The sequence below is a fragment of the Pieris brassicae genome, chromosome 11 (assembly GCF_905147105.1).
Source record: "Pieris brassicae chromosome 11, ilPieBrab1.1, whole genome shotgun sequence".
Taxonomy (NCBI): domain Eukaryota; kingdom Metazoa; phylum Arthropoda; class Insecta; order Lepidoptera; family Pieridae; genus Pieris; species Pieris brassicae.
Window position 1 is genome coordinate 10,666,106 of NC_059675.1, and position 27,306 is coordinate 10,693,411.

A 27,306-nucleotide genomic window follows, 5' to 3' on the forward strand; every position below is an offset into this window, starting at 1 on the left:
AAAGGCACTTGTATAAGAAACGGAAAAAACTTCTTTCTACTAAAAAAAAACTGAGTTTCTTCCGTTTATCATTTCCGCTCTGGATCGACACATATTTGTGATAGGAGTAGAAAGAAAGATGTTTTTGTACTAAATCCTTTATTATAATTTAAGTTAATGTCGTTTTTTGTAGAAGCACTATTTAAATATTAACGTTTCTTTGATTAATACTGTAAGTGCATTAATATTTTTTAAATAATAACCATTATTTGAAATAAGAGTACAATGAAAACGTGCCCTTTTGCATATAAGAGCATACTAATTCTCCAATAAACACAATGATGCAAATTAGATCTAACACTCCTATTAGGAAGAAAGCGCCAAGTAAATGTTGCATACCCAGCGGTACAATAGTATTCGTCCTTTCGGCGCCCCTCGGACGGTTAAACAACTCTTCACTCCATTTTTCTATCAAACCATTCTCAGAAACACTTCGGATTATATTATTGAATCGGTCCAACAAAGGATACCAATTCCGAGCTAAAAGAGCTACACCGTACTTATAAAGGTTATCGGTTTCAGCAAAACAGTAAATCAATGACTCGCCTCTCCCTAAAATTTGATCCTTATACATAGCTTGTCTTCGCGAAGAAACCACCGCAAAATTCCTTTCGTAAGCTGCCTGCCGTACCCCCACCGAGAAAGATGTCGAGTTATATTTGTGATACAAATAAAACGAGCTCGCGTTATTAGTCTCAAAATAGGAACGGTAAATCTCTCTGCCCCCCAGAGGAATGCCAGATTGAATGAGATCCGCCTCGCTACTAATTTGCTTCTCAAATCGTGGGTGCATTAGGAAAGTCCTCAAAAAAGAAACATACGATATCCCCATGTTGAAACAAAAATAAAGCCAGACAAACATCAAAATTCTGAACGTAGCCGACCGTGGATCCAACATAACGCTCCAACCGAGCAGCATGCCAAATGTTTTTAAAATTAAATTAGTTGGCCACTTCGATACTTTACCTTCATTTTCTTTGTAATTCATTAAATGAAACAGTAAACTCACGGTCATTAGGCATATTAATGTAGCGAGCCAAGTAGACCTCTGAAATATTGTAAATACGTTATCCCACGTAGCAGCTCGGCGGGCGCGAGGAACACACCAAGTCATTTCATCTTGAGTGTAACTTACTGTAGGATTAAACCATTTACGAATCGTTCTCGTGACTTCAATATTACCAATAACGAGATCAACTGAATCATTTCTAAGTAAACCATAGGCACCCGTCGCCGTTCCGTTCGAGTAAATGTCACCCCAATTTTCTCCATTCTCCGACATACGCGTAATCAGTGTCATATTCGTAAATTGGCTTATGATTTTCACCAAATTTATCTCTCCGCCTTTTTGAAATTCGTAGGCGTCGTTCCATAATTCACTTGTTACTTTCCGCACTGGAGGCATCACGTATGGCTCTGAGATAACGACGTATGTTAATAAAGGGCATCCTCTCAAGTCTAATGGAAACATTTCCTTTTGAAGTTCTATCTGACTTATTAGATTATCTTTACATCTATCTAAAATATATACTGATTCACATTTGCCACCGCAATTTGTTTCACTGTATGGATTCCAAGAGTAAGAAATAATTTCATCATCTAAAGCTGAATATATGAGCACAATTACTCTCAGCAACTTCATCGCATGGAGTTCGTTAATAAACAACTTAGCCAGGTTTTCGCTCACCTCATTTTTTTGTTTCTCATACAAAACAATAGTTTTTGCAAATGGATTCCAAGTAGGTAGTTTACTCAATAGTTTAAGATAATTTTTTAGATCAAGTTGGTTTTCTAAGACCATCATATAATTTTTGGCCTTTTCACGGAAGTGTGAAGCGTTTGCGTGTGGATAATACGGAGTTTTAACCATTATCGAATATTCTATTCCGTTGTGTACGGTTTGCAAGAGAAACTTTTTGGTAAACGCTTGGGCATTAATTCCCACAATCACGATGCTTCCGCTCAGAGCTTTTTTTTCAACAAAATATTTAGCAGAAAGTTTTAAGACGCATTGGGATGCTTTAACACTTTCGTCCAGACCATTCGGCATCAGTAAAGGATTCACATTTAAAACTGTATACATCGTGCTGGCTAAAATAATATATCGAAACACAAAAGATATCATATTTGTAACGTATAAGTTCTATTAAGATTTTAATGTGTTTGAGGACCTTATCGTTTGAACAACTATTTATTCGTGTAACGATATCAGGGCTGTGCAACTTTCTTTATGGAGAATATTAATTTCATCGTGATTCCATGAAATCAAGATATTGATATACTGATTAGCTTGAAATTGCATTTAAATTAATATTTATTTCTAAACGGGTGAGGCTAAATAACAAATAGGTACTCTCAATAAAAGAAATCGCAATTTCTATAAAGATTTATGTTATATTTTTTACTTGGTCGAAAGCATTTAAAGTTTAAATTTTAAACGTTGTTGCTACACTTTTTAATTACATTAACACATGTAAAAACAATAAAGGGAAATAAATTTAAAATAAAAAGATTAGTAAAAGTGTTTTCTATTCGTATGAAACGTTTCCCATTGGCATTTTGAAATAATTTCAATAAATATAGGCAATTTCCTTACTAAATGATATAATAGCTTTAGTGAACTTTAGAAAATGGTTTTTACGGGCGGAAAATGTCAAGGTTGATTTTGTCTACAACGATAATTCTTAAAAAAATCTTATCATGATAACATTGAAGACAATTGGAGGCGAGGCAACGTGCCTTCGTTATAATTTAGTTTTATATGTTAAAGTTAAACCAAATAAAGTTCAGAAATAAAACAACAACTGATGTAAATTACATTGTATTGATCGCATTTATGTAGAACAAAACTTGGTCCGACCGAAGTCGTCTATAAACTGTACAATAACTTGGAACACATATTTTATTTATATTAGAAGCAGACTTATTTGATAAACGTCAATTAAATTTCCTTCCAGACAAATCATAATCTACATTTAAACAATTAAATTCGATACAAATTTCTAACACATTAAACACTAAAATTGACAGGGAAATAATTTTTTCTAAGTTTGTGCCGTAAAACGAGTGTGGCAATACAGTAATTATATCTTATATTAACTATATACAATAGAACCTAGAACCTGTGCTTTATAACATTCTATATAAATATGACATTCGTTTAAAGCTAATTGAGTTTTGGAAAGAGGAAACGGGACGGTAGATGGAATATTAACTTTTAAGCATTAATATTAAAGGTTTAAGAATTGCACACAGAAGCTAGAGGAAAAGGTATCGAAACATGTTTAATTTTGACCATTTCAAAACCACAAACTTATCATAATTAGAAATGTATTCATCATTCAATCCTAAACATTACCTACAAGTACGTTTACCGGAGCGTGAGAATATAAAACAAAAAACGAAACGAATGTGCGTTCCGTTCGCTGTGATCTTGCATCGAATATTATATTCTCACCTAGTTAGTAGTCACCAATGTATTGCCATTTAAATTTAAGCTTATTTACCTATTTATATAGGATGCAATTTAGACAAATATAAATATAAGAATAGAGCGGTGATTTAACATTGAACCATAAATCCCAAAAGTTAAAATAATTCGTTCATTGTCAAATTGGAAAATAAATATTGGTAACATGATAACGACTTATAAATCGATGAATGCCGGCTGCACGCACAAAAAAACACGATTCCTTGTCACGTTCCGCCTGAGCTGAGCGTAACATGACTCATTGTCACGTTCCGCCTGAGCCGAGCATGCAAGCGAGAGCGGAACAAGTCAAGCGTTTGGCTTGTGACGCATTTATCTTAAGTTTTTAATAGTACATTGTTACTTGTGATTAATTTGTATAATTGAAGTAAAATTTACGAATGCAAATATATGTCAACTTATACAAAATAATGATAATAATTCAATTCAATTCATAAATGTATGTAATCATTCATCAAAGTTTTCTTATGACGTTATCACGTAAAATTATCGTCCGTGAACCGACTTTACCAAGAACAACATTTTTTGTGTTTATTATAACTAAACCAAATTACTAACGCCCGCTCTATATACTTAAATATCTTCGACAGCGTCACATTCTATCATGTCACAAGTATTATTACTGTAACACGTTATAATAATGAATAAAGTTAAAATATTTAAAGTTATGTAAGACTCGACACTTCATTTATTTTAGATTGTTGTAACTTTTTGTGGCTTGTGTAATTTAAATTAGGTCTCCGATAGAATTTCAACTAAAATATTATTTATGATTTCCTAAGACTCGTCACTTTTCTAAAGCATGTAACTAAAAACTGATTTATTAGAGAAATCTTAAGAGAAATCATATATGCCTCTTAATTATTGAAAGAGTCGTTCTTTAGCAGATGTAAATGAAGCTTTGAATTTGATAATATGTAATAATAGTTTTCAATCCGCCATTAAATACAATTTAATCAATAACTCTGATTATGGCCGCTCCTATGGTCAAATATAAATTAAAGTCATTCTATTAAAAACGATAACCGTATATTTTCCATCAACTTTGACAAATTTGGCCCAAATAACTAGAACGCTAAAGTTCAAGTTATTTGGGCCAAATGTCCACCCTTAATAACTTACACATATTTATGTGTCGTCTTAAAATATTTGTAAAAGATTTACTAAATATAGGAAAGAGAAAATCGTAATATTACCGTAGTCTTCAGTTTAACGATATGCTTTATTTTCAGTGTTGGCAGCTCTAATATTAACAATATTGTCTTATTTTTATATGGTAAAGGTAAACAGTAACAAAAACCGGAATTTGTTAAAGCCAAAATAAAAAGCTTGGTTGGTTATTTAGTTAGTAGGAAACCTGAACAGAATTGGAGTCTATAATTACATTTTATAAACAATTTGCAAAAATGTCCTACAAGACAAGACTCCATTTAATAAAAGCAATTCCATATTCTATCAAACTATCTGGCTTAAGTTCAATCGCACGAATGACTAACAATAACATTATTTACACTAACACTTGCGAATCAGTCGATAGTTCACAGTAAACTTACGCAACGCAAACTGTATATGCCATTCATACTTTACAAAGATGTCTCTATTTGAGGATGTTACAAATGAAAATCTGATCAAACGATGATTTAACACATTTATTTCACAAATAGAGACAAAATACAACCAGCTAAAAAGCGACTACGGGTATATTGACTATGGTATATAAAATTAACTATCTGATATGTCCGTTAAGGATTGTATGGACACGCGAATCTAACGAGCTAAGTCGAGCGATCATATTTGCAGATACCAGGAGTGAAATGACGTTTAAATGTTCTATTTATTCCTTTTTTATAAACCAAGGTATCTGAGAAAATGATCTACGTATGTCTTTAATGGCCTTAGCACTGCAGAGTACACGTTTCATTTATAAGCAACAGTTATTGATTAAGCTCTGGAATTATTAAAATGTGAAACAAATTGTTGAATGTTTTATTAATTGATGACTTATCGTTAATTATATATTTTAACGTTTGTTAGGATTCTTGAAAGACTCGAGTTAGCGAGGAAAAGTATCTCGTACTAACACTGTAAAATGTATGTGTATCATATATTACAAATTAATTTTAAAATGAATCATTTGATAGTAGAGTTTTGTTGAAATCTGTATTACGTAAAAAAATAACCCTGCTGCCTATAAATGTATTCGTTACATTAACTAATGTACTATGCAGCGCGTTTACACGTACCATTCTTTGATACCATCGCGCTTAACCGGCTGAGGCATCGGTGCGAGGGGCGATGCTCCGTTCCTATTGAGAGGCAATGGCTGCAAGTTTCGAACAGCGCCACCTGTCTGTACATTTGAACCGGTTTGATAACTTGAATGAGCCTGAAAAAGTTACATTAAATAAAGATAATTTTAGTAATTTTATAAAATCATAACACATTTTTGATAAAATTTAAATTATATGACCAGCTATTCAATATATGTATATCAATTTTTAAATACATTATTTATCTGGTAGATAGAGCGAAATATAATAATAATAATAATAATCTTTATTTCTTCTCTCACATATACATACATAGAAGGTTATTATGATTAAACTAAGATGATAACATTTGGAAGTGTATGTGTGAGACTGGTCTCTGTAACAGGAGACCTGAGTGACAGATAGCCAGCCTCTCCACCACCGGACCGGAACACGTACAATCAGGTCATTGTCATAAGATACAATAGAAGAAAATAAGCAAGTGCTAAAGGAAAAAAAATGGAAACGGAGTCGTAAAAATAAATTTGGTGTGTGTTTGTGCCTGTGTGTGTGTGCGCGTGCGTGTGTGTGTATGTGTGGGGGGAGTGGGTGTGTTACAGAGTAACAGTTATTAAATCTTCTGTTTCATCATAACTCAACGTCTTCAGCCAATTAGTAACCATTTTTTTACATACAATGACCAACATCGCGACAACATTGCAACACTCTCATTACTATATAAAATAGTCAATATTATACAATATTAAATAGCCAAGTTGATGTCGCTGACCATGGTGGCAGCACTAAAAACATTGCAAATAATATAATAAATTTGCATTTGAATCTCTTAAAAAAGTTCTATTTTAATGTGTACTACTGTCGTAAACTCTCTAAATGTTTTTATATCAAGGAAATATGTTGCAGCGAAGTTAATATTTTACTGTGTTTTTCAGTATTTCAAATTTATTGCAGTGATCTCATTATTATAACCCATATACCTGATTCGCAAGCAATGCCGCGCTTGCACTCTGCTGGTAACTCTTGTCTTCCGTTACCTTATACGAAGGGTCCAACTTGAACATCAGCTTCAGCACTATTATCACTATAATAATTATTGCTATAAGCACCGACGCAACGATACCTGGAAATATAAAAAATCCGATGCATAAGCTACAACTATTTATAATAAGGGCGTTTTGTTACTACGATTATTGTTTTTTTTATTAAAATCTAAAGCAATTTAACTGCCATATACGTTACAACAAACATTAATTATCCCTTGAATTGTATTTAATCAAATTGGTCTACATTTTGATAAAATACAAATACAACAAGAAAATGTTCTTATGAAGCCGTTTAGTTGCAAAATTCTTCTTTGCGGTGCTCAAAACCAAAACGAAAGAATACTTATAGGGAAATATTTTAAAAGACACTTGTAATGTATAACTTACCAACAATAGTTGCGAAGAATTCAGATTCTGGTGGTACCACTCTGTTATCAGTCGATTTAGGATGATACCATTTGGTTGTTATTTCAGGTTCGTGGCCATTATATCCCGGGTAGCTACCAGGCACCACTTCATCTATGCCATAAGGTGAGCGAGTTGCCATCTTGGTGTGCGTGTGATCTTCATAGTCTGGGATCTCTTCCTCAGTTGTTTGCGCAGGCTCTGTGTGTCGCGTTACTGTCGGTGTAAACTGATTGCTTGTATGCGTGTCCTCTGAAGAAAGAATGTTACAAATTATAATTAATTTAACCATAAAGTATTATAAAGTCGTATCAGTACTGACAGTAATAACCCTGGTAGCTAATGGTTAAATAGGCGCTGCTACATTAAAAGCAATTAAATGTAATAACTTCATAAACTTCAATGACCAGAAATAAAATATTATTTATTTATAGTTTAATAGTATACATTTTATTAGGAAGGAGGGATTTAGTTCAACAAATATTTTAGAAGACCAATAAAATGTAGATAGTTCCATGTTGCAGGTATACAAACGTTATAAGATGTATAATTCTACCTTCTGTAGGAGTAGTGCCCTTCTCTGGAGTACTAGCGGTATCCACGGTGCCCGCATGCATATTATCGTGATCTGGTAATGTGGTGCGGTCGCTTTTAGTAGTTCCGGCACTCTCTGTCCCTCCCTCTGTGAACCCTGAGATAGCCTTTTCCACGTGATCTGTGGCTATAGATGTAGTAGGTGAAGTCATACTGGCAGTGCTACTTACACCACCGCTGAAAAGGGAACATCCATCAGTAAATCAGAAAATGCTTTATAACCTGGGATGTGAAAATGTAAAATAAAACACATAAATAAAATGAAGACTATTTCGAATATTAAAATAAAATCCAAAGGCTCATACTCATACCTTGGCTGTAGCTCTGTCGATTCCGATTGATAGTACTAAAGTTGCTTGACAAAATGTTCAATGGAATAGACGCTCAAGCTGTCTGCTACACACATTGATCCCATGAGAGATTTTATAATAAATCATATAAATTATTTTACGACTTGTTAAAAAATTATCAATCTAACTTACGTGGTAATTGGGTGTTCTGGTTCCGTTATCTCTTCTCCGTTAGATCCTGAACCTTCAATGCAATCTTCATCGTCACAAGGCTTCATTAATTTACCACTTAAATTACCCTGAAAAGTTTAATAAACTCATTAGTACAATTAATTTTAAAAACGTTTTTTTAGAAAAAAAAATCTAGGTTCTTTCCATAGTTCCTTATATCAATAAATATATGAGGCTTATATCTGAAACGTCACGAGAATTTGATAAAATATTTTGTATTTAAAACGGGTTAAGTTTAACGACAAGTTATATTTACTAAAATTCAAGTTTATTCCAAGTTTTAGGTTTAATCATACCTTGCGCATGGCAGGCGGTCGCCTCGTAGACGGTACGTAAACGGGCGTGATAAGGTCATCACCCGAGCCAGCGTCTGGCAGCACACAAGCGTCTTCGTCATCATCACGACACCCTGACCCGGCGCCTGAATACACAAGTTCATCGAGTACTCCAGGGCCCGCATATCCTGATGGAGGTGTCTGAAATAGGTGGTTAAATAGTTATAGTTGGCATTGCTTGAAAGAGAAGAGCAGTGTTAGTCAATGATAGCGGCCAGCCTGCAGTGCACCAAAGGCCATTTTATGTGCACATTTTACACTTGCTCGTACGTTAAAGGAAAACATCAACAAAAAGTCAATGTCGTTAGTCAGAATTTGTTTATCAGAAAAAACACAAATGATAACAATTTTGAAGCCCAGACATAAACGGTTGTAATGGCACTGGGTTTTTTTTATAGAGCCAATAAATTGTGAATTCTCAACGAAAAATATTGAAAAAAAGTGTGTTGGTTTCTGACTGTCTAAGTTTACTAGTGGCAGATGGGGTACGGCGCATAGTGACACTACAAAGATATCTTCCAAAACATTCATAACCTCACAGAAGCTAAACGATCGCGAAAGACGGTGCCCATTCCTGTTTACTCACTAGCTGGCTGTTCAGATATCCAGTCCTGTGTCTGTGCAGGCCCCAGAACTAGGATTTCGTAGATAATTTGTTACACAACCTGGAGACTTGTTAAAGTCACGCGAGGACAGCAATATAAACTAACCAAACATTTTACTTTATTTTTATTTTATTTTGAGCCTTAATTTATTTACTGAGACACTTAGATATATAAACTAGATATACATTTAATTTTTATTCTTAATAATCTGTAATTAATCTTAATTATATCAGGAACCCTCTACGGTAAAGGACTCCTCCAAGGCTTGCCATTTTTATTTTGTTATGAAACCTACTTCACATAGGCCCGACGTCGGTCCAGTAAAGCAGAGAATGAATTTTTAATATTCATCTATTGTGTTTCCGAGGCGTCGGACTTGCGAATTACCTATAATAGGTATTTTATGCCTTCTAGCGCTTTCTCTATTTCCGATATTTTTCTTCATATGATGAAGTGTTCCAACGTTGGAGGTTATTATATTTGTTAGCGGTAGTTGATTTAGTTCTTAGGGTAGGAAATTAAACACTTCAATGATGACTTAATTCACTATAATTTACTTCACTGATTTTACGTGAACTGTATAACTTCAAACTTGTACGAAGAAAAGGCCCGTGCGCATGTGTCACAACCTCTCCTCCTCCGACTCGACCATCCCACTTCGGGAAAATGGTCGAGTCAATTCGTAAGAACTCGTAAACAACCGAACGAGTCAAATGAATAACTATTGCACATGCGCACTTGTAGCAAGATTCTTAAGAATATGTTTCATAAAAATTTTCAGAATTTCATTAAATTAATATTAGAAGCTAACATATTATATAAATACAACAACGGAACAACTTGACGATCTTTCCTTTGCTTTTGCTTATGAATGCTCACATTCTTTTTGCTTGCTTGCATGGGGTCCCTGTTCTGCGTAGTTGTTGGTTGTCATTTTCCGACGAAATTAAGAGATTTCTTTTTTGTTGTTAGTATTTATGGGTGTATTTTTAATGTGACAAGTTTATTATATGTAATTATGGCTATTTTACCCTTTTTCCTTTCAGCTCTTACTTGCTCTTGTAGCTCTTTCCTGATTTGGAGAATTGATTGGGGATAGTCCTCCTTCATATAATATGGTGTATATTTTAAAGTTCCTTTGTTTTGAGGATACTTACTTTTCTACCAAGCGGTACTAATGTAACAACTATAGGTGGTTTGTCAGCCCTTTTCCCTATTGTTTTGCATAATTTATTTTAGTAGTAGTTTTGTGCGAAATCTATCATTTTTGTTTTTCATACTGGCGTAGGATTTCTCGACTTCTTGCACGTCAAAAAACACCAGATTACGTTGCTTTTCGAAATACATATTATATTATTTGATCTTGTCCTTCCACCCTTAATTTGCGATTTTTATGATTTTCTTCTGAAATTGTGAATTTTGCTAGTAAAAAAAAGTTTTCTGTTCATCAAGTCGTTGAGTGTGTGTCCCCATTAACTGCTCCATTTTGTTGTAAAAATATGTAAATTTAGTTTTTAACTTTTTTTAAATGAATGTTTGAAATATTTATAATTTCGAACGTATCCTGCTAGCAGTGCCCTCTATATTCACCTTTGGGAACTTAGTGCGCGGACTAATTCAGTAGTATGATCGATAACTCAAACCTAAGGTAGTACAGTTACCGCCCGTAAGATGGCGTTATGAGTTCCTTCAAAGTATTTGAAATTGTGATTTGGATAACTCGGTAATAATAACCCAAGTTTATAGGTTTTATTTCAAAGTATTCACATAAATGTGAAATTTTTTTAATATATTAATTTAATATATATTTTATTTAAATTAATGTTTGAAATATTTATAATTTCGCACGTATCCTACTAGTAGTGCCCTCTATATTCCCCTTTGGGAACTTAGTGCGCGGACTAATTCAGTAGTATGATCGATAACTCAAACCTAAGGTAGTACAGTTACTGCCCGTAAGATGGCGTTATGAGTTCCTTCAAAGTATTTGAAATTGTGATTTGGATAACTCGGTAATAATAACCCAAGTTTATAGGTTTTATTTCAAAGTATTCACATAAATGTGAAATTTTTTTAATATATTAATTTAATATATATTTTATTTAAATTAATGTTTGAAATATTTATAATTTCGCACGTATCCTACTAGTAGTGCCCTCTATATTCCCCTTTGGGAACTATGTGCGCGGATTTATTCAGTTATATGGTAGATAAATCCAAGTTAAGTTAGTATAGCTACTTCCCAGTAGATGGCGTCAGAGCAAGTTAGTTTTCAAGCAATAAAGCTAGTACAGTTACTGCCCGTTAGATGGCGTTAGTGGTTCCTTCAAAATATTTGAAATGGTGATTGGATGACTCGCCAATAATAGCCCAAGCTTATATAGGTTGGATTTCAGTCTTCAATAAAATGTGTAATTTTTTTTTAAGAAATATTAATTTATTATATATTTTTTTAAATGTTCGAAATATTGTTTCGCACGAATCCAACTAGTAGTGCCCTCTATATTCACCTTTGAGAACTATATGCGCGGATAATTCAGTAGTATGGTCGAAAACCCGACATTAAGGTAGTACACTTACTTACCAGTAGATGGCGTTAGAGCAAGTTAGTTTACAAATAATAAAGCTAGTACAGTTACTGCCCGTTAGATGGCATTAGTAGTTCCTTCAAAATAATTGAAATTATGATTGGATGGATAGGCAATAATAGCCCAAGTTTATAGCTTAGATTTCAAAGTTTTTTCACTAAAATGTTAATACAACAGTTTCCAAAGCAGATTTTTATTTATTTTGCTGGCACTGTTAGTGTTTTGAGGTAAAAAGTTGCTTAAAAACGACAGTGGTATCAAAATTTAAACAAAAATCACTGTGTATAATATGAATGTTATTACTTATCACTGTTTTTGCACTGTAGTTTTTTTACTCAATTTGGCCGTACGTTCTGGACACTTTAACACTTTATTAATGATTTATTTTAATATAACTTTCTGTTTCTTTAATTAATTTGGCAATAAAACCACAGAGCCAATGTTGACTCTGGTCGCTACCTACCCTCCCGCAATCAACAACTTTTTATTAGGGTAACCAAATCGTACTAACCACTAAATAGAACACAGGCAGTATTAATTTATTGCATCCCTAACATTTAAGTAACAGCTAATTTACCTGTTGCATTCTATTGATATCTCTATCGAGTGGGGTCTGAGCTCTTCTAGCATCACCTCGTACTGTAACAGCCGGATCCCCAGCAGCAGCCAGATCAAGAACCCGGACCTTCCCAGCCACTAAACCAGCGAGAACACCATTGAATGACCTGGCACCACCTGAACCTCCACCAACTATTATTTTGGACATACTGTTGAAGACTGTCGATTGTTGCCCACCTGAAAATCAATTTATTAGTATTCTAATTAAAAATCGAGTAACATATAACATATGTATACATTTTTTTTAATTTCACCATACACCTCTTACCACTCGTTAAGCTTTAAAACTAAGCGACACTTGTTGGTAAACAAAAATGGTTTCGTATTGGCAATACCTACTGGCACCTACTTGCCCTAACATGATAAAATATTAATAATAATAATAAAAGCCCTTTTGTCTGACCTTTTTAACTTAAATGCTATTTATATAAAATAGTCGTATTCTTAAATCTAATGCACGTAGCAAAATAATAAATTTATTAGGAACGACTTTGGTCAGGTTATCGTCAGGGTGTCGACATAGGCCTCGTCCAATTGTTTCCACGTCTCTCTATCCTTGGCAGACTTTCTCCATCCTTTTGGTAGATCGTCCTTCCATCTTTTAATTTGACCTCCTCGTTTTCTTCTCCCGTTCCTCAGGTATATGGTATATCCACTATATTACATGCTTAGTCCATTTTTCTCTCTCTTCGTTTAAGTTTTTTTATCTGTTGTAAAACGTCACTCACGTTTGTTTTTTGTTCTTATTTTTGAAGTTGTCCATCGATCCCGTAGTTCTATATTAAGCATGCTTTTTTCCATGCTGCTTTGACTGCGATACTAGTTTTTGGTTGTTTTTCCTCGTCACAGGCCAAGTTTGACATCCATAAGTAAGACATGGTAGAATACATGTATTATATAATTTGCTTTTCATTGCCATGGGAATTGTTTCATTTTTAACTACTTCTTTTAGATACTAGTACCGTTTCTATTTGTTGCATATTCTTCTATCTATTTCCTTAGACTACTGGTATTTTATTGAAATAAGTTGTCCTAAATATATATATTCATTTACGTATTCTAAAATTTCTTGTCCTATTACTATATTTTCTTTTATAGAATTCGCCATTACTTTAAAATTCGTTGGGTTCATTGATAAACCTGCTTTACTGCTTTCATTACCTAATGGTTGTAACATAGTTTGTAGTAGTATTTAATAAATATCAATGCTTTACCTTGTGGGTGTCTCAAATTGACGGCGTAGTTATCAAGTTGTAGAGCAGCGCGGCTTCCATTTCTTGTAAAACTGGCGACGTGATAGGCTCCGTCATCTACTCTAGCTGCTTCGTCTCCTACGGGATGTTCGCCATCACCCACATTATACACGAAAAACAAGTTTCCACGAATCTATAAAATATACCTATGTTAAAGATTTAGTAAATTGTAAGTGATACAAACGATATAGTTTTTAATCCTAAATAATCTCTTTAAATTAACTACAGTAATAAATAATAGTTAAGCTGCGCAACTTCTTACAATTATTTTTTAATAAATCATCAAAATATAATAAATAATTATGCACAAATGCAATACAAACTTATGATGCACAAAAAGCATTTTTTTTTTGTTTTTCCGAGACAAACATACGTAAACGAATAATAATAATAATTATCCATGGCGCTACGACACGAAATAGGTCTTGGCCTCAGATTGCATCCGTTTCATTAATCACTTGAATTTTAATAGGTAGCCTTCTCCATGACAAGTCGTAGATTTTGGGGTTGTCACATACCGCTGTCCTCATTCGTTTATCTTAACCAAAGGAGGAAGTTATTTGCGACCATGTAAAGAAAAATCTATTGGTGCACAGGCGTAAAGGAATACTGAATAAAGTAATTTTAAAGCACACACGATTTAGTTCTATAATTATTATAATATTAAATTATCATGTTGTTTTGCCTTCCTTATTGTTCCTTAACAACTTGCTTATTGTTAGTACAAAAAAATAAGTGCGCTTTATTTCAATTGCGTAAATAAAACAATATTACTAACAATCTCCATTTGCATATAGTCCTGTGTATTAGATGATTCAATTCTCAGTATAACTGCATCAGCTTTGCTGGTCACAAAACCAACAGCCACTTTGTCCGTTTCCGTGTCTGTCACTGCACTTGGTGAAAATGAGTATGTGATGATTCCACGACCGGGACCAAATTCATATGCTATAGATTCTGAAATATTTGTTAACAATTAAACATATTAATTATTTCAGATTTTTCCTCTTCTTTTATTAACCGACACGATTTACTTAGGCGTCCAAATACGTGTCCATAACATAAGTGTTTGTTTACAAATTTCTCCGTTATGATCTACATTTTAATTTAAGGAGTTATGGGAACAGTTTAACTTTAGTCAAAATTGGTTTACTAGTTTTTGGGTTATGGGATATGGGTTCTCCTTTACAGTTGACAGCTATGTGAAGTTTATGTGTGATTTCCGTCAACATTGCTTATGGAAATTTTATTTACTGAATATACATTAAGTACATAATATGTCGATTTATACAACAATATTAGTCTGTATAACATACAAAAACATTGAGCATCAATCATATGTTTTGTTTATTTCAATATGTATTTAATTTTTAAAACTGTAGATTTATATACAAAATTATCCTACACTGGCCACTAGTGGTAACATGTGGTACCAAGATGCGAAGGGTGCGTAGACGATAAAATCGAGGCGCGGCAAAAAGTTGACCTTTTCTGCGCGCAACCGTCGAAGGGAACGAACGTGTTCTTCTCAGAACAGTTCGATATCGTGGTCTAACGGTAACGCAATTAACTGTTCTTTTCAGAACAAATTATTGTTTCATGACGATCACGTTTACAACTGTCCTTGTCAGGACACATCACTGTTTCATTACGACACGTACTAATCACCTACATAGTTTTTAAATATTCTCGAAAAAGATTGTGATGTAAATCAAGTTGAAAGTAGAACAAATGACATACCGTCATAACAGGTGGGACCAGTAAAGGAAGTAAGGTCACAATCACATACATAAGTGTTCCACTGCTGCACACATACACCCTTGTTCGCGCAAGCGTTGTGAGTGCACTTAGTAGGGCCTGAAATCAATTAATATTAATTAGATTTGGACATACAGATTTTTGGCAAATATTATACTTTATGTAAATGTACTACTTGTACTAAAAAATATATTTTATATGCACACACAACAATTATTGTTCTAAAATAACAACAACAATTTTAAAATAAAAAAAATACTGTAATCTGAGATAAGAATGAACACTGCTATGTTGTAGGCAGTAACAATATGTTGTAGGCAGTTAATACAAATAAAAGTATAATTTAACTACTTTATATATACCTTCACAACCAGATACCAATGACGAACTCGGGACAACCACATCATCCAGTAAAGATGGTGACTCTCCTGGCAAGTCCAAACTGGACATGCAGCCTTCAAAACCCTGTCTTGATAATACGCCAACAGGAAGCAATGTGTACATATCTTTTGGCACTCCGCCCACGTATAGAACACTATCTAATTCCAGCATTAGATTAGAACCTAAAAATAATAGTAACTCTTGTTAACTTATTACAAACAAAACTAACTACAATAAATCAATGTTCTTAACAAGCTATTGAAAAATGATAATAATGTACAATTATATATATTTTACAATCAATATTTTTTTGTAGGTACACAAATCCGATTTTGTCAGATTAAATATACTAGTTTTGGAAATTTTATAATAATATGTTTAAAAAAACGCTAATCATGAAACTCACTTGTCGTGTGCAACTCTAAATCATCATCAACTTGCAACGTATGAACTTTCGGCGTTGGCCGTCTAATCGACACCGCATGCCATCTATTATCGTTCAAAAAATTCTTTAATTTATCCTTCATAGTAACTACTCCATCGCCCAGATTAAACACACAATGAATGTGCCCATTTACTAACTCCACGGCGATAAAATCTTGCTTTTTACCACCATTGTAGAATAAAAGTCCATCCATTTCTGTAGTCCGGAAGTAAAAGTCCACATACGTGTTTGCATATGCCTTTAATAACGGCAATCCTGCGTACGTATGTTTAGATTTAAATGTCACAGCCTTATAGACATTGAGTGAGTCTGGTTTTGTAAATTTTCCATTGAATATAATATTTGATGTATCGTAAAGGTTATTGTTGTCTTCGTGTGTTCCGATACCCAAGGTTTTAGCAAGATCGATATACTTTATACCATTGAAGATAAAGTTTTGAAGGTATCCTACGAAATTTGGTAGAGTAGATGTCATTTGAATTTCCTCTTCGGGATGAAAAAGTCCTCCGAGATGTAACGATGATATTTCTAATGTTGAAGCTTTCCCTAGAATAGTCTCGGCTGGAAATTAATAATCAAATGAGAATATTTATTTACGTAGCCCAGTGAAAAACACAACATTGACTTTTAAATAAAAATAATATAGCAAAAGTAAACTCCATCGATCTTCAGCTGTTCAGTTACCTATTTACAAAACTAATGAGCACATAGAGTTTTGATAGAGCAAGCTAAGTAGAGTTGCCAAAATAAAATATAGACCCAGTATTCCGTCTGACTATAATGTAGTAATTTTTGTTATCTTATTACAAAATTAATAAACGATCCGAACAATAACAAAAAATCAGACATTATGTTTGCAAGTTGGTTGTGTGAATGAATCTGTGGAATCTGTTCTACTATGACATCAAAATGCATTAGCGAATAATATCAAACATTGAAGTTCTATTTATCATTATCATGTATCCCTTATCCCAAATAAGGAAATTCCACCTCTGACATTCGAAAATACAATATACACGTATTTTCCATACATATATGTTTTCTATAACCTCATGACAGAAAGGCATTCGAAATGTCGTCAACAATAGAAGTGATAAAATAATGTATAATTTTATGTTTTATAACGCTTTAAATGTACTTTCCATAGGCATTATTTGTAGCAAGTGTGTTCGACCACGAGTCAAATAGATACTAAAATTTTATCTACAAGATACTACTGGGGAAAACTACAGAAATGAATAAATGAATAGCGTAAATAGAACAAAAGAGTGAGATACAGTGCCAGCTAGAAATTAAAGAAAAAAGCTTCTAAGCTACATCTAATAGGAACAACAAAGGTCGTTTATAATTACTCTTAAGTAGAATATTTACTTAAATTACAAAGTATCTTATTATGAATTAACTTTTAGCTCCAAGTCCATAAAAGAAATGTCAAACTTTATTTTTCTGTTAAATGTTCAAATTAAATTATATGAATTGAATTTACATTAAGCCTTTTTGCTTTACTAATCTTAATTTTAGTAAAATATTATTAATAATATGAAAACACCTTTTTTCCTAATTGACTTCTTACAGTGTTTTTTTTCTCTCAACTGCTTTTCTTATTATATACGACGGCGAGTTTATATCTCATCACTCCATGACAAAAGGGGGAGGGAACCAACCTTATTATGTGGACATAAGGGTAAAATCAAAAGTGCGGGTGGTGTCCCGTGCATACGTACATAACGTACCGCGCACTGGCTGTCCGCCGTCTACCTGCAGCTTTAAGTTCGATGCCCGTCGAGAGAAGCGCACCGTATGCCATAAAGAGTCCGCCACATTTGTACCAGCGAGGAGGTTCTGAAAAGTTTCAACAAAATCTTACTGCATCGGATATATACAAATTAAACCCTTCTTAAAATGGATATTACTAAGGAAATTATCTTCCATAGTGTATAACAAGAATAGTTATACACTATGGAAGATATTTTATATTTATTTAGGCGCATGAAGCCATCACATCTGATGTTAAGTGATACCGTCGTCCATAGACATTCCCAATGCAAGACGACTCGTAAGTATATTAACTAAGTATATCACTGTGAGGAGATGAACTGTTCCAATATAAAGGGAGGATCCTCGGCCAGTCAAACTACCGACTGGCCCGAAGGCCCCAGTGCCTAAGTGGAAGTTGTATATATCACATATAAGCTATCCTTAGCGGCTAGAATAACTGTGTTAGCCGTAGAACGTAGGTATCGCTACAAAGTAACTATGTATAAATATTTACCTTTTCTCTATCTCCTAATCTAACACTTGCTCTGACTCGCCCTGCAGCAACGGCGAGCTCTATCCGATCAGCGGAATTTTCTGATGCTGTCCGCAGCAACAAACCGGCCTTACTAGTCTTAAATCTCAATAACAGTTCTTCAGTTTGAGTAACGTGTTCTAGACCCAGTGATGCAGTCATGTGCTGGCTACCATTGAGAAATATTGTTGGAGATTCTGAAAGAAAGTGTTATTTAATGTATAGACAAAAATAAATAAATATCTTAAAATAGATAATAAATGACCTTTATAACATTTATTTTTAGGATTTCTCTTAATAATTACCGCGTCCACACGTTGGTCCACCGTAATTGGTGGAGGAGCAGTCACAGAGCGGTCGATTCCAACCCTCAGAGCAGATGCCACCATGTTGGCATGGTGATGATACACATTGCTTCATTAATACATGACACGCAGGTCGGACTGAGGCTAAAATCAAACGTCACTTCTTAAGATCTATACTTTAGTATAAATACTTACATTAAAAAAGAGAATACGGCAGCTATACGCTTTTGATTAATTGATAAAAATATTTCCATTTAAATTCTATTTCGGTATAATGATACAAATTTTATATCATATTATTCTAAAAGTTTAAACAAAAACTTAATTAATACTTTTATTAAATATTTTTATATTATAAAGAAAGACAACAACAATATACTGTATATTCTAAAATCCAAACCCAACGAATCTCAAAGTGTTTTGATACGTTCCACAAATTACAAAAGCATTCACTAACCAGAGTCCTGCTGCCGTGCATATGCGGTTAAGTCCTGCGGTTTTCCATTGAGAACCAAATCCCGTATACATCCCACAAAGCCTTGTCTTAGCGCGGCAGTCCACAAAGCCGGTGGGGTTCTGGCGGCTGAGTACTCAGACCCTAATCCGCCCACAAATAATGGACCATCTAACTCCAACTGATTTGATTCTCCTTAAAAAAAATCATTGAAATACAGAGTAAGACAACACACAGCTTATTCGCTAACAAGTTATACCAGTCCTCCAAATATTCAATTTTATTGATTTAATTATCAAGTTTAATCTTAAAGTTAGAATCTTTTATTAAATTTAACTCATTTGAAGTGGTCAATGACTATATGGTCTATCTTCAAATCGATAAGATAATAATTATTAGTACCAATCAACGAAATTTCATCGACTCCATGAACTATATGCGTATAGTACTATCTTGCTAATTTTGCACATTTAAGTGTAGTTGAATAATAAACTATTGCTAACTAACTTACCCGGAGTTTTAAACTCCGCATTTGCACCATCGACAGTGACTCTTCCGTCTCGACCCGTTCTTCTAAGTAAAAATTCATGCCAATGAGAGTCATCTACTCGTCTTCGAGATGCCCGCACTCTTACTCCACCCGAACCCAAGTCTACATGTACGTAGATATAACCATTCAACATCTCTACAGCGAATAGGTCAGCCTGAAAATATAGGTTTTCACTAATATATGAAGAGAGACAGAGAGAAATTGCAGCAATTTTATGAAGAACTCATTAAATATGTGTTATTCATATACATTAATTGTGTGTCAATTGTGAAGAATTAAACGCTAATTATTAACGCTATAAAAATATTTATCTATGCAAGAGTTTATTTTGTTATTTTCGCTTGTTGATACAACAGGTTTTACATTCACTACAGGAAATTCTATATTTTCAATAGGAAACCGTTTGTAAGAGGAAGTTATTACGTTTGTTTATATCGTAAAGGAAATAGAGTATATAAATAAGTCCTGCACTCGCTAACTAAAGAGAACATTATATTTTAATAAACGCAAAACAAATGCTGTTATAATGTTTCAGCCTTCAGAATAAAGTGCATAATAAGTATACTTATTGTTGTATATGGCAAAAAAAATATTTAGCGCTGCACGAGATGCATGCAATTTATAATAGGCCCACATAATGCAAATACCTTTCAAAGGAAAAGGTTGCATGCAAAAAGCTTGTTAATATTACAAAGAAGGTAACATTTTGTTATGCCTAAATTTCAATAAAAATATATAATCTACAAAGCAAACGATCATTTGTTAAATTGGAGGAATAGGAATAAAGTGTATTTGAAAGTTTGGTGTGAATTTGTGTAGGTATTAATAAAGCCTTTAATGTAAGCTTAAATAACACAATTTTGTACCAACTTTGCTGCAATAGCTTAGGCTGGGTGCGAGGTAGCTCAGGTTTTGTGCTCGGGGTTCTACGTGCACATTGATTACCATAACATAACACTTCATCATTTTAAAGTGGGTGAAACTTTATAAGGTACCATACACAAATTCCCCTACATTGTCGTCATTTAATTTTGTTATCTCATCACCTACCATGCAGCTTCGCTCGGTGGATAAAGATTATATAAAACAAATACCGTTTCATCAAATATACTCGCGTTTTTAATCAAGTTTACGGTCATCATTTTTTTAGCGCCACGTTGATTGTAATCTTAAACCCTACTATAGTTATCCACTGAGATTAGGTAATTGCATTTTTTATTATGATCAACCCTTTAAAGTACATGTAATGCAATTACCGTTTATTAAGATGGACATGAATTGATGATGATGACTTATTGATATTAATGACGATGATCAATGTTTAATGATATATGATCACTCGTTTATTGACTCTGCAACCCCAAAAGCTTCACCCCTTACCGTGCAACCTACCCTTGGAGGCTTGGCGCCCATGTTGAAAAGAATTAAGCCATTCGGTTCGTTCGTGCGGAACTTGAATGAAATCGTGCCAGTTTTCACCGCTTCCCACTTCGGCAGGATCTGGAAAGAATAAATGCTTAGATTATATGTTACAAAATTTATTTAGACTTCCCCTCTCGCGCTCGTAGGGTATAGACGTGTCACTTGACGAAAATTAAATACTTCATAACGATACTTAATGATTTGCATAACTTTATGATGTAGTTTAAATACTAAGTATTTAATATCAATAATTATTACCAACAAATTCAAAAACATGGAGAGAAGTTTACAAAATATTCAAATGTGCGATTAAAGTAAAAGTTAACACAACGCATTGGAGCCACCGAAGCTATATTCAAGATACAATAAGGGTGCTCACTAATCACAAGCAGGAGCTACTGTAGCCTGTTATAAGGATACAGCCCAAGTCTTTGTGCAGTACACCTAAAATATTCATCAATACAATGCAACGCACTCCACTCTCAGTAAATCTGTTACGCCTTGTAACTATGAACCAGAGCAGGCTAAGGCAACTAACAAAAAATAATCCCCTCAAGCGCAAAAGAATTCACAGGAGGAGGAATTAAACAAAGACGATTTATGTTATAAGGTAGACGTATAAAAAATCTAATCAAACCTCATAGTGGCTGACTTTACCACTTCAAGAATTAAATATATATTAAATATATTGAAGAATGTCTAACAATATTATAAAAAGAATATACACAAATTTTGTTCAGGCAGCATTGGGCTGACATGTCAAAAATAAAATATGTCAGTCTAAAGTCAAATAAAGCCAAAATATAAAGTCTTACTTCAAACAAAAGCAGAATATTCACTAAGGATATGCTATGCTGGACAAGAATCGAAAGAATTCTTCTAAGGAAAAATGAGGATAAATCACAGCAAATATTAGTCAAAGATACTATTAGTTGGCGGCTGAATGTCGCATTGACATAAACAAAATAATTTCTTATAGTGAAAATTACATTTCTGTATCCACGTTGTTAATTCTCGATCAAAATGATGGTATCACAGTATATTTAAAAACAAAGTGTCATTTGTGTACAACCCGTGTAGTACCCGGAATCGAAGCTAATTGCGTTTTTGTTACATTGCGAAGGAAATGCATTTTAATTTGTTCTTACCGGCTCCATGCTTAGGATATATTAATTCACTCAACACAATCCTATCAACGGTTACATCAAAGTTTATAAGTTTTACTACGACATAAATGTTGATATTATACCGAAACACATAAGGAGCTATGCTTACGAATATATAAATCTTATTAATTGCTACGCTTTTGTTCAAGCAATAGATAAACCCACTTGTTGTAAATCATGACATAACATTTAAAATATAATTATTGATCAGATTTATTTACAAGACACAAATATAGAGTATTTACAATATTCTAAACCTACATAGTATAATAATAATCAAAATATATAATGAAAAATTAATAAATAGAAAATTTAAACAAATTTAAAAGTTTGGTCCCTGTGGCAGTGTACGTTTAAGGCTGGCAGCATTTCTTCGCTGTATTGCGATACTTATTCGTTGAGCGAGGGAAGCATAAGATCTAGGGTCACCGGTACTGTCTACCAGGCGCCAACTTAAATCTTAAATTAGCGCCTGTGCACTTGAACCCCATGGCGCAAAAGTCTTTACTCCAAAGGGAACACAATCGAAGTTGGAGCTCTCCTCCATTGGAAAGTTTATTATTTTCCGCCTGCTCTGCGGCCGCCCCAGCTCTTTGCTTCTCCGAAAGACTATCGTGTCCATACAAGTAACATCCCATACTAAAGCTCATCCCATCCTTCAAGATATCAATAACATCATATCCGACCGTTTGTGATCGTCTGTAGCAATGCCTGTTGTCTTCAAAGCAGCTGAAACAATTGTAACAACCTGCACTCTTTTGGCAATAGAGGCCATGGTGTCTAAGGCTACTTACTTGAAAGCCACCGGAATAATTATGGGGAGTACATTTGGGAAAACATAATTATATATAATTGCAAGTATCTATTACAAGAACAAAAAAATACGCTATAATAAAAATAAAAATATCAATAAATTGAGACTTTTTTACATAAAAAAAGAAGCGAGTAACTTGACAAACTGTAAAGTAGAGAGTAGTTAGCTATTAAACATAAAAGATAATCCAACTGAGTCGCTCAGTGAGGTCAATAATTATTTGTGTTTGCTGGCAAAACATTAACAAAAGCTATTATCAACTAAACTAAAAAGACAGAAACACAGAGATGCTAAATTAACATGCACCATGTTAAATTCCTTCACACTGTACCTAGACTAGTATGTATACTCCAATTACCCTGGGTTAGATAAAATACCAATTACCCTTCTACAAAATAAAACAAAATGTTTTACACTGGGTATATTTTTTAAAACGCATTTGTAACGCCAATACACAAGCCTGGTGAAATTTTTTCCCCCGAATTAAAGACTTAAGCCTTACTAAGTTCTATCTCCAAAATTGTTGAGAAATTAATTAACAAAAGACTTGTTGACTTGTTGTTGTTGGAAATAAACTATTAGACTCTAAACAGTTTGGATTTATGCATTGAAAGTCAACTGAGGATGTAGTCCTGCATATTACATCGTATATATAATTTTTAGAAATGGCTAAAAATGCATCCGAGTATTCTTGGATATTCAGAAAGCATTTGATACAGTATTTGTACCAATCCTTTTGGCAAGACTTGGAAACATGGGCGTTAATGGTGTAGCACTAAAATTATGTATATACCATCTCAGTAACCGCGAACAGTATGTTGGAGTAGCTGAGTCAATTAGTAATAGCCTTCATAAAACGGTTACGCTACACCTTTCTAGCAGCAGCTTTCTTCACAATTTAAATTTCAATCTAAAAAGTGAAATCGTGCTAACAGCTTCCACGATGAAATTATATAAAAAAATAAATATATTGTAAATTTATACTACTTATCATCAATTAATTTAATTTGTTATATAATTATTTTAAGTAACTGGAAAGCCACCTCTTGCAATGCAGTTCTTACATCATAGAGCATGGGATACGTGTTTTTTATGTAACCTGTTTTTGGCAATACATAAAATTAAAATTATTATTTCAATAACCAAAACTGTGTTAATAACGTAATACACACACAGTACATTAGGTACTTACTTAAGTTCATCTATTTTTATAAGGCATGAAGTTCATCTATTTTTATAAGGCATGAAGTTCTTACTTGCATGTAAAAATATTACGATGTACGTAGATAATACTTAAAATGTTTAGAACGGGCCAGTTAGGAACATTGCTAATGAAAACTTTTTTGGATTTCAATTTTAGAACTCTTTGGTAACCTAATGTAGGATATTGCATTCATTTGTCATTTGTTTTTGTGAATTGGCGGCAAATAAAACTCTTGTTACACGTGAAAATGAACCAAACGCGAGAAAATTTTCGGTCAATGATTTATTATGACTTTCGTTGTGGGCTTACTCAACAGCAAAGCTATGATAGTTTGCGATTAGCATTTCTTAATGAAGCCCCATCTCGTGCCACTATTTACTATTGGTTTAATGAGTTTAAGCGTGGACGTAGCAATCTCAATGATGATCCGCGTGAGGGACGTCCTTTAACAGCGATTACTCAAGATAACATCAGTACTGTGCGACGCATGATAGAGGAAGATAAGAGAGTGACCTATCAGCAGATACGGGCAAGCCTAGGCATTGGTATGAGTCAAGTTCAAAAAATATTAGACGTACATTTAGGCGTCAGGAAGCTTTGTATCAGATGGATTCCCCATACTTTAACCGACGACCAGAAACACCTTCGCATGGACTGGTGAATATTTGATTATGGCTGGTGTCGAAATAATGAATCATCCGCCAAACAGCCCTGTGCTGGCGCCATGTGACTTTCATTTATACCCAAGAACTAAAGATAAAATTCGACGTATTCGCTTTGCGAGCCCTGAAGATGTGGTGAAAGCGTACGAAAATGCCAGAGAAGAGACCTCTAAGAAATAATGGGCCCACTGCTTTTCTCAGTGGTTCCATCGAATGCGATAATGTGTAGAGGGGAACGGTGATTACTTTGAAAAACAATAAAAGTATTGAAACTTTCTACATTAAGTCGTTTTTTCATTTTCTAAACATTTTCAGTGTTACCTAGGTATATTGACAGATTGTATCAAAATAATTATATATAGCTCTATGAAATAAATAACCATTCAAAGAATTAAACATTATTTAGATGATTACGGCCCGTCGCGTCGTGTCCTTCAAGGAAAGGTTAGATTTTGAATGTGATAAAAAAATATTATTTTTGTAGAATTGTAGATAAATCAATTAAATACCAAAAATATCTCTATTTTAAAATATAGATGTTATTATTTTTATATCATTGGTTGAAATTCATAATTTTCTTTTAAACGAAACATATACGAATTTGTTCTGTAAAGTAATAATTATAATCGGTTTGAATCATTTTTAGAATGCAATGTTCTATATTATTTCTTAATAAATATGTTAAAACGTCATTCTCTATTTTGGTATTCTGTAAATTAATTCATATTGTAGAATAGATGACATCGAAGTTAGTGTTAAAGACAATCACAAATACATTAATTATATTAATACAATACATATTAGCGTTTCGAGCAACGTTCAGCGTCCACATAAACCGAATTTACTTCAGATCGAATCTAACACTGAAAGCACTCAACTACATTCACTCGACCAAAACGGGTTTTAAAGATTCTATTTTTCAACCGTTTTCTCTAACAATCTGTATTTTTAATTTAAGTATGAGCTGTCCATATGGGGACTAGACGAATTTGCCACACATTCGTATTACACCTTCTTTATAAAAGTTATTAAGAAACTAACGATAATTTAGGCGTCAGTTACATATACAACTTAATTATGTCTAAGTGTAAGGTATACTACAGCAATAACAAAACATATTTTTGCTAACAATATACAACTCACTGTCAGTGCAATCAATTATCTGCGGTCAATATCTTTAGACTAATTACTAATTATTTTACGACCGCAATAAAGATTTACATTTGGGCATGTACCCAATACGATGTCAAATGGAAATCATTTGCCGTTGTTTATCAGCTTTAACTGTAATTATGGCTTAACCTCACTTTAGGTACAGTGAAAGTCTAGAGTTTAGACGTAGATCTATGCTTAGATCCAGCCTTTTAAATTTTATAATGCTTAAATTGAAAGTTTCATTTTTAATGTGAAATTTAGAAATTTTTATGAATATTTTCGTTGACTTTTTAAGTCCCAAAACCACAATTTCAAATATTGAAAGTATTGACGATGAAACGTGAACAATATAATGACATACTTTTTATATTAATATGTAGCTTGGCATGTTAGCCACTAATCAACTAATTCCAGACACAACAGAATTCAATCGCTTGTTTCACAAAAACAAACAAGGAAAAGTTGTCCTCCAATGAATTGATTTAAAAAATCATTAATTTTAAATAATATTATTGTTGAAGTCAGGTCAGGTCAGCTCGTAGCCAGACATTTTTGCAAACTATTTTCAGTGTCTACTTACCAAATGAGCTTCTTTGGTGGAGAAGGTAACAGGATCTGCGGAGTCTGTTGCGGTGCAGGCGTACTCCAGCCGACCGGTCACCGTGATGAGTTTACTCCCAGTCCGCGCAAGATCTATGAGATTCAAGCGAAGAGTGTCCGCGGAGAACTCAACCTTAAGATTAATACAAGTCACTCTATATTCGATATAAAATAGTACTTAGGATAGAGAAATTTACAGCTTCAAAGACTAACTATATTTGGGCCACAAATTCCATAAGATTTTGTTATTATTCTTAATTAGATAAGTAATAATTAGTAACACAGACATTAGTAACACATTTCGTAACTTTTTAAAACTAAGCCATACATGCCGGTTTA

General features: G+C 33.6%; 2 protein-coding genes across 6 annotated transcripts in view; both read right to left on the bottom strand.

Moving 5' to 3' along the window:
- Nucleotides 1–244: 244 nt before the first annotated feature.
- LOC123716500 lies at nt 245–2,163 on the bottom strand. The gene has a single exon (XM_045672264.1). It carries the CDS (start codon nt 2,120–2,122, stop codon nt 245–247), a length of 1,878 nt encoding a protein of 625 aa, XP_045528220.1. The 5' UTR covers nt 2,123–2,163.
- A 681-nt stretch (nt 2,164–2,844) lies between these two features.
- The window catches only part of LOC123716077 (neurexin-1), a 69,204-nt gene continuing 44,742 nt past the window's right edge, over nt 2,845–27,306 (bottom strand). For 2 of the 5 annotated variants that reach the window (XM_045671611.1, XM_045671612.1), the window contains 19 exons: nt 26,948–27,100; nt 21,325–21,444; nt 19,906–20,098; nt 19,398–19,589; nt 18,941–19,084; nt 18,618–18,832; nt 18,070–18,187; nt 16,307–16,906; nt 15,882–16,082; nt 15,502–15,618; nt 14,540–14,718; nt 13,723–13,894; nt 12,468–12,685; nt 8,659–8,838; nt 8,324–8,430; nt 7,804–8,018; nt 7,230–7,499; nt 6,777–6,919; nt 2,845–5,915 (listed from right to left, as the gene is read on the bottom strand). In XM_045671611.1, the coding sequence (XP_045527567.1) occupies nt 5,763–5,915; nt 6,777–6,919; nt 7,230–7,499; nt 7,804–8,018; nt 8,324–8,430; nt 8,659–8,838; nt 12,468–12,685; nt 13,723–13,894; nt 14,540–14,718; nt 15,502–15,618; nt 15,882–16,082; nt 16,307–16,906; nt 18,070–18,187; nt 18,618–18,832; nt 18,941–19,084; nt 19,398–19,589; nt 19,906–20,098; nt 21,325–21,444; nt 26,948–27,100 (3,690 nt within the window). In that variant the 3' untranslated portion in view covers nt 2,845–5,762. The remainder of the gene's footprint in view (nt 5,916–6,776; nt 6,920–7,229; nt 7,500–7,803; nt 8,019–8,323; nt 8,431–8,658; nt 8,839–12,467; nt 12,686–13,722; nt 13,895–14,539; nt 14,719–15,501; nt 15,619–15,881; nt 16,083–16,306; nt 16,907–18,069; nt 18,188–18,617; nt 18,833–18,940; nt 19,085–19,397; nt 19,590–19,905; nt 20,099–21,324; nt 21,445–26,947; nt 27,101–27,306) is intronic. The other 3 variants (XM_045671616.1, XM_045671615.1, XM_045671614.1) reach the window with 3 other exon arrangements.